Genomic DNA, 8,502 nt, shown 5'->3' on the forward strand with positions numbered 1-8,502 from the left:
TAATTGAATAACTATTTCCTGCGCCGCTGGACTTTTGGCCGGCAATTATTGAATATGCCCCATAGTGTGTGTGTGTGTGTGTATAATTCATGCAAAATAGAACTAAACATATTTTATCCTTTGATTCACTGTTGTATGCGGCAGATTTGTGGCACAATTATGTGTGTGCATGTCTGGCAGGTATTAATAATGTCTCTTATTAATCCGTGTGACTGGAGACAGTGAAGGAGAGAGAGGCTCTGCTTGTGAGCTAGCAACATGTGCTCCCATCCCAGCCTGTTCCTGCTGCTGTGTGTAGGGTGAAATAAGGACTTGGAGTTGTGATTTAAGGAAGTGTTACTGTGTCAGTGGTTATGAGAAAACATGAAAATAAATAAAGATAGGCACGGACCAGTACTACCCAGATCCCACATTAAAGGTAGGTACACACTGGATGATGTGTCCCTGGACGATATGTCGGACCGACAGGCCGGACATATCTAGTAACAGACAGAAAATTGTTTATTGGGCATTTGACAAGATAGGAAAAAAAAATTGATTGGCATGTATGAAACCAATATACAATACAGAGAGCATTCTTATGAATGTCATACAAAATAGAGATGATCTTAGTGACCACTTTAGAAAACAGAGAGCATCCTGATAACTGTCATAATCTAGAGATGGTAGGCTGAGTCACAATAATGGCAGGCATTTTTAGGGACCTATATACAATACAGAGAGCATCTTAGAAACAGATATACTATACAGAAGATATCCTACAGACATATATACAATACAGAGATCACTCTTATGACCATATACAATCCAAAGAGCTTCCTAGTGCCTGCCATACAATATAAAGAACAACCTAGTGATCACCATAGTAAATTAGCCCTTATATATAAACTTTGAAATGCTGAAGTTTCACGTCATGTCTACAGTAATGCATTCCCTCTCCTTTTGAGTATTTCATGGTTGTATATCAAGAATAAATCAATTATGTAACTCCCATTAATTAAAATATTTTTCACTGATTCAGATCCTATATCGTCAAGTATTTATACAGTAAGAAAAATTAAAAAATTTCCCTGTTTTAGACTTATTCAAATCACATGTTGTTTGAATATTTATTTACAAACAAACTCCACATGAAATATCATCACAGTGGACTCGTACCTTTCTCTTGAGTCCACACATTGGTGGAGCCACTCAAATTTGGACCTATTAGAGTATTTGCTCTGGTCCCTGTGGAAGTTTTGCTTTGTAATAATTACAGTCGAGATTTTCTTCCCAGTGCTACTACTTTGCGACTTTCTGGCTGGGAGCAGCCAGATCGGCAGAGGGGGGCATGGCCGGGACCAGGGGGAGTGGCCGGGACCAGGGGGAGTGGTCAGGCGGGTGACAGGCATTTGTGGGTGTGGCGGGAACAGGGCCACGCGATCGCATCATTTGGTCCCGCCCTCTCAACACAATGCCGATAATACAGGCATTGCGGAGTAGGGGGTGGGGCCAAAATGACGCGATTCACACTGTCACCAGCCCTCTCCGCTGCGGGGGTTTAACTATTAATTGCATAGGGTGGGATCGGGAGGATCGGCGGCTGCCGGGAGGCTTGCCTGCCTTTCCGGGGGGCCAGGAGCTACATCCGATTTTCGGGAGGCTCCCGGCAAAATCGGAGGAAGGGGGGGGGGGGTTGGGCTGTCAAGCCTGTACTGTATATGTTAGGTAACCTGATTAATATTTTGGCGGTCAGCTGACTATGGGCCTGATTCAGATAAAGACACAATGCCAATATTTATGCAGATTGAGTGATTGTTAGCCATTGCGCAGGCGTGTAAGCCTTACTGTGCCTGTGCAGCGATTGAATTGCGATGACACTTACACAGAGGATTAATTTGCAAAGTGACAGGCAGTCAGCTTCTGGGGGCGGTAACGGGGGGTGGTTAGAGAAATGCAGGCGTGTCTGACCATTTAAACACTGTTTTCTGGGTGTGCATAAATTAGCCAGTGCGTGTCTGGAGAGCCGCTGCTATGTCTGCGACAGCTTAGACTTACTCAGAAGGCTGATGGGCGTCTGACCTGCGTGCGATGTTTCCGTTTTTTGTCCGTGAGCGGCGGATGTGACATGCTGTCAGTGGGCGTTTCTAAGCCCTGTGCGGCGAGCGAGTCATTAGCATATTTTAGCAATTGCGATCCATGAGAGATTTCAGCTGCGATGACATTTGTTGCGGATCTGGATCAGGCCGTATGTGTGCTGAGCTTCCTATCCTTTCCCCAAGCAATGCACGGCTGCAATTTCTCTCACATTAGTAAATGTTATTTGAGGTTTACATGAGTGGTGTGCAGCTCTTGCTATAGGCAGCCTGTCCTATCTCCATCCCTACCGCTCCTCCTCCTTTTCTTCCTCTCACTCCAGCTTCCTTGGACAGCATCCTCCTCCCCCCTCCGGAGTCTGACTGGTACAGACAGTCTCTTGTTATAAGACATGCAGCTGCTCCTTTCTGCACTCTCTCCCTGGGGATACCCACTTGTCACAGACAGAGGATCAGAGTGGTCCTAACAAGCCCTGTCAGGTGAGTACGGAACCTGCTGACAACCATTGCAGTTTATGTGTGAGATGGTACCAAAGGCTACAAGCAGTGCGATGCTCTGCAGGGGTCATAGCCATACTACTATTGTCTTGCTAGATCAGTGTGGTCATTGGTGTTTTCATTTAATCATCAAGGGCTGTTGAGCTTCTGTCTATGAGAATTAGTTGGGGGCTTGAAACAGTGACTCTTGTTTACAATGCTATAATGGCAGTGACACGCTTTTGGCTGTGTTGGAAGCATCCTGTGATGTCATTATAGTTACAGCCGACTGTATGATGCTGTATTACTCTGAAATGTCTCATATACTGTGATGTGTTGATGGAAGCAGCGACAGACTGGGATGCTGTGAGAGGTGCTGTAAAGTGTTGTAGTCTGAAGTCCGTTGAACGTAGCGGGATGTTTAGAAGTGCTCAGTGCACCGTGATCCTCTGTTAGATACAGATCAATGATCGGGACGGTGCTGGGTGCAGTGCAATAGCCTGCAGGTTATTGACAAATTCTGATCTCGCCTGCAGTGCCCAGAGCAAAACAAAGAATGGATTTGTGCTGCAGAATCACACTGCAGAACTGCTGCTTGGGAGCATAGTGGGATGTGAAAAAAAAGAGTAGGAGGATAAGGAAGGCGAAAGGAGGGCGATGAGATGGGAAACAGGTGTATCCATCACTTTCCCTCGAAGACACGGGTTACCTATTTGTTCCGTCATCTCCTGACGTTGAATAGGGTTAAATTACGGAATTTGTCATTACACACAATTCATTTATATTCTTCCATCCTCCTACATCACACCAATGCCCCCTCTGTCATCCCCCTGTAATAAACCTGCCTATCCCCCGCACTTTATTTTCCTCCTTTGGTGTTCATGCATGAGATCTGATTGGTTGCTAAGGGCAGCAACTCCACTTCTAAAAACCCGCACTTTAGTAAATATACCCCAGAGTGTCCACAGCTGTATAAGGTCCTTTAAAGTCCATTCCTTTGGGAACGGCATAGTAACAGTTTCATCAGATGGGTATTAATATATCTAGACCAGTGGCGTAACTATAAATTTTGCTCCCCCATGCCAAAAAAGTTTCAGGCGCCCCCCCCCCCCCATACCCAAAGATCAAACACACCCAAAGACTACGTTTAAAGTGTGTGGTTACATGATACAGCAACGTGCCTTACACATTATGACACACTAAGTAATGCCACTTATAACACATTGTGCCACACAAGAATGCCCCTTACAACACATTATGCACACAGCAATGCCCCTTACACATCCCACACAATAATGCCACATATAACACATAATGACATACAGTAAAGCACTTATAACAAATTTATGCCATGCTGTAATGCCCCTATTTCACATTATGCCACACTGTAATGCCACATGCCACACAGTAATGCCCCTTACACATTATGCCACACAGTAATGCCCCTAATAGCACATTGTGCACACAGTAATGCCAAATACACATTATGCCAAACAGTAATGCCCATTACATCCCACCCTGACAGATCTACTTCACCAACCCTCCTTTCTGCTCCTGCCAGTCCGTCACCTCAGCTCAAGACAGGTTGCACAGTTTTTATGTCCGTGGAGAACCAGATTATTGGGAACATAGTTTATAACCTGTAAACTGTGTATCAAATTAGTGCCCCTTATACAGTGCCCCCTGTAGTTGTGCCCCAAAATGCAATGCCCCCTATACTAGTGCCCCTTATGCAATGCCCCCTGTAGTAGTGCCCCTTTTGCAATGTCCCCTGTAGTAGTGCCCCTTATGCAATGTCCCCTGTAGTAGTGCCCATTATGCAATGCCCCCTGTAGTAGTGCCCCTTATGCAATGCCCCCTGTAGTAGTGCCCCTTATGCAATGCCCCCTGTAGTAGTGCCCATTATGCAGGGCCCCCTGTAGTAGTGCCCATTATGCAGGGCCCCCTGTAGTAGTGCCCATTAAAGTAGTGCCCCCTGTAGTAGTGCCCATTATGCAGGGCCCCCTGTAGTGCCCCTTCTAGTAGTTAGCTGCCTGTAGTTAGCCCCCTGTAGTTAGCCCCCTGTAGTGCCCCTTCTAGTAGTTAGCCGCCTGTAGTGCCCCTTCTAGTAGTTAGCCGCCTGTAGTGCCCCTTCTAGTAGTTAGCCGCCTGTAGTTAGCCCCCTGTAGTTAGCCTCCTGTAGTTAGCCGCCTGTAGTTGCTCCCCCCCTCCGCGCGCACACAAACAAACACACACACTCAAAAGAAAAAAACACAAACACTTACCTTTCTCCCCGTTCCAGTGCTGCTGCCGTCCATACCCCGGCGTCCGCTCCTCGGCACTATGGGAGTGACGTCATTACGTCACTCCCATAGTGCTCTGTGGGACCTGGAAGACGGAGGGAGCTCCGTCCTCCGGCTGCCGCCGGGGGTTTGAATAGGAGCCGGGCGCCCGCTGGTAACACACTCAGCGGGTGCCTGGCAGATGGAGGGTGCAGGGGGTGCGACTGCACCCCCTGCACCCTCCGTAGTTACTACTACTGCCCCCGTCGCCCCCAAGCTACCCAGCGCCTCCAAGCCACCGCGGGGGCTGTGGGGGCAGTAGTTACGCCACTGATCTAGACTCTATAAATAAGTAACCATGTGATACCAGTTTACTGCATACTATAAATTAGTGTAACTGTGGTGTTATATAAGGATTTCACACAGTTGGGCAGTCAGACATTAAGTATACAATATATACAACTAGCTGAAGTACCCGGCGTTGCCAGGGTTTAAATCTTCAAGTTATTAAGTTTTGTTATGTGATGTCATCCAGATCCATCCAGTGGAAGGTCCAGAACAGGCTCCCTGGGTCAAAGTTCTGCCGTGAGATCTGACCGGGATCCCAAGCACTCCATTAGGCATCCCAGACCAATTAACCCTCCCCCCTGTGAGGTTTTCATCCAAATCCATCAAGTGGAAGGCCCAGTATAGGCTCCCTGGGTCAAAGTTCTGCCCAGTGTCCCCAGATTGAAGTTCTGCCCAGTGTACACCAATGGGAGGTTCGACCGGGATCTCATCCCTTTAGTATGTCTTCTGGGATCCAATTTTACCACTCTGTGAAGTTTTCGTCCAAATCCTTCCAGTGGAAAGCCCAGAACAGGTTCCCCTGTTCTGCCCAGCGTACACCAATGGAAGGTCCGACTGGGACCTCAACCTCCCCCTAGTATGTCTTCTGGGATCCAATGTTATCACTCTGTGAAGTATTCATCCAAATTTATCCAGTGGAAGGCCCAGAACAGGCTCTCTGGGTCAAAGTTCTGCCCAGCGTACACCAATGGGCGGTCCGACGGGACCCTAACCCCCCTAAAACCTGGCCAGGATCTAATTAGACCACCACGTATTGGTTTCACCCATTCGGTGCAGGGGTGTCCAAATGCATAACCGAACAGACAAACAAACAGACCAATTAATTTTATATCTAAGATACTGGGTTAAACTGCTTATATTAGATACATTGCCTCTTTCATGTCTACATATTTCAGTTCTCTTTATACCTTTTTGCCCCTTTTGTCTCTAGCCGCTGTTGCTCCCTGTGGGTGGGCTTTGGCTCTGGGCTGGGCCTCCTTTCCTCTTGGGTAGAACTGGTACTCCTCCTTGTATAAGACATGGATAACAAAGCATACAAAGTGGAAGGCACATGGCCCCCACAACAATGCAAACACACCTTGGAGCGTGAAAAGAAGAAAGCGAAGCTTCCTCCAGGGACGGTGTCTGTGGCTACAGGGAAAAGTGGGCCGCCTGTTACAGTCATTGAGATTTCCCCTGAGACAACCGAGGTGAATGATTATTACTTGTGGTCCATCTTCAACTTTGTCTACCTGAATTTCTGCTGCCTGGGCTTCATCGCACTGGCCTACTCACTGAAGGTGAGTCTTCTTTACTTCATCATTAGTCAAAACAGACCATACTGAAACAAGTTAACCTCAAAGCACAGTATGAGTAGGAGTTAGCCAGAGAGCCATATGTGGTTACTAGATCTAGGGCTGAGCCGGCTGAATTGCATAGCTGGTTCCAGATAAGATAATATAGGTGCTTTAAGCATTACAGAGTATACGCATTAAAAGATATAATGAAATCTTCAAGATGTACTATGCAAAAGATCTAGAGGCAGAAGCGTTCTACATTCTAGTCATCGTTTTTTAAACTCAGTCCTCAGGACCCTAACAGATGACGTTTTCCAGACCACCTAGTTGGTGCACCGGTGTATTAATTACTATCACATTCTAATGACCCACAGGTGATCCTGAAACTTTGGCTTATCTATAATGGGTGCAGGCCCTGGGCTAAGCCTACTGTGGTACCAGTGCCAGAGCCTACATTGCGCTTGCGGCATCGCGAGGGTGGACTGCAGACGGGCCTCCTCCTCTCATAGAATGCCTCTGCCTAGAAACCATGAACTGTGAGGACTCCTGAGGGCCGAGTTTGAGAAACAATGTTTTAGTGTATCGAGAACTTAACACTGACTGCTATGTGCAGGCAAATAGAGGGGATGTATTTGGCATCCCGGCGGACGGAATCCTGTCAGCAATCACAATCCTGACCGCTGACATCTTGAAGGTAATTATTAGGGTTAGGGATAGGTTTAGGGTTAGGCTGCTGGTGGTTTGGAAGCGGGAGGAGAGGGTTAGGATGCGGGAAAGGTGAGTTAGAGATGGGATACTTACCTAATCCTGTCGGAATCTTGACCGCCAGCAACCAACTACCGGGATCCCGTACCCAACCCAAATAGAGAGCTAGGCCTCTCACATAAGTATAGCTTAGCGCGTTAAATCTGGAGTTCTTTGTTCACAAGCGTTTGCAGCATCTGCGATTTATGTTGTGCAATGGCAATATTTAGATTTTTAAAAAAAAATGGATAACATATTTGTAAATCTGAGCCCATACATTGGATAATAGATAACATTACTAACCAAGCAGAAATTGGATCCATTAATAAAATCGATATAATGCCTCTACCAGAGGGAATATTACAGGGACAACTATGGGGCACGTGGACAATTCTTAGCTTAGTGCAGTCAGTAGGAACACGATTTTGACTCAGACATTTTACTAATTGTATTTATTTTACAGGTCAGGGATAAAAAGTTGTTGAATGACCTCAGTGGAGCCGTGGAAGATGCAAAAACAGCACGGCTCTTTAATATAACAAGCTCAGCGCTGGCAACACTCACCATCATTATCGTGCTGTTGTACCTGCGCTCCCCACCTGCTCACTATTAAGAACATGTTTCTCTATATACAAACTGTGAGCGATACCCGTCATAGGGTGAGAGATAGCTCTTCATCTTATACTGAGACAGTGAGCTCTGTATAGTTAGATGTAGTTGTGAGTCTCCGTTATCTCCCTTCCCCCTTTAAAATTCTACCCACAGATCTGTCCGAACCTCACTGTGATGTCATCATGCCTCGCCGTAAGGCAGCCTCCAGTTGGCTGATGGCAGCTAATATGCAAAACATCAGCGAGCGACTGTACCACCTCAGCACCGCAGGGGGAGGCGGCTCTGTGTGACATTGCGCTGCTTCCTTGGTCCCTCCCCTCTTGTGCCTCTTCAAAAACGACCAAGCCTGTGAATTTAGAGTCACCTCAGGCAACTGATCACATCCCATCAAATAAAGACTAATGTTTTATTAAAGATTGTGTCAGTGTCGGGGGGGATATACAATGTTTTATAGGATGTAACTTGTGAAGATCATAGTTTTTCAATCTTCCCTGAATACAATGGGGTAGATGTATTATAGCGGCACTTAACGTGCCGCTATAACGCTTCCCGCTTCGCCTCTTTACCGAGGCGAAGCAGGAAGCGTTAACTCCCCCTTCCGGTGCTACCCGCTAGAGACAGCAGCGCATCAGTCCCGGCCGGCTCCACTGAGCATGCGCGGGATCTCGCAAGTATCGCAAGATCCCCGCGTGGAGCCCTGGAGCCGGC

The 8,502-nt window shown here is 47.0% G+C and overlaps 1 protein-coding gene across 1 annotated transcript; it reads left to right on the top strand.

The window, feature by feature from the left end:
• The first annotated feature begins 2,311 nt into the window (after positions 1-2,311).
• On the top strand, positions 2,312-8,208 carry IFITM10 (interferon induced transmembrane protein 10). The gene is made up of 3 exons (XM_088454491.1): positions 2,312-2,555; positions 6,093-6,441; positions 7,646-8,208. The coding sequence occupies exons 2-3, from the start codon at positions 6,181-6,183 to the stop codon at positions 7,793-7,795; spliced, it is 411 nt and encodes a 136-aa protein (XP_088310617.1). The 5' UTR covers positions 2,312-2,555; positions 6,093-6,180; the 3' UTR covers positions 7,796-8,208.
• Positions 8,209-8,502: the final 294 nt, after the last annotated feature.

This window comes from Taudactylus pleione, unplaced genomic scaffold (genome assembly GCF_031769625.1).
Source record: "Taudactylus pleione unplaced genomic scaffold, aTauple2 ptg000619l, whole genome shotgun sequence".
NCBI classification, from domain to species: Eukaryota; Metazoa; Chordata; class Amphibia; order Anura; family Myobatrachidae; genus Taudactylus; species Taudactylus pleione.

Coding starts and splice junctions, on each gene's coding strand:
- IFITM10 (XM_088454491.1), top strand. CDS start 6,181: ATGGATAACAAAGCATACAAAGTGGAAGGCACATGGCCCCCACAACAA. Junction 6,442..7,645: donor CACTGGCCTACTCACTGAAG/GTGAGTCTTCTT, acceptor TTTATTTTACAG/GTCAGGGATAAAAAGTTGTT.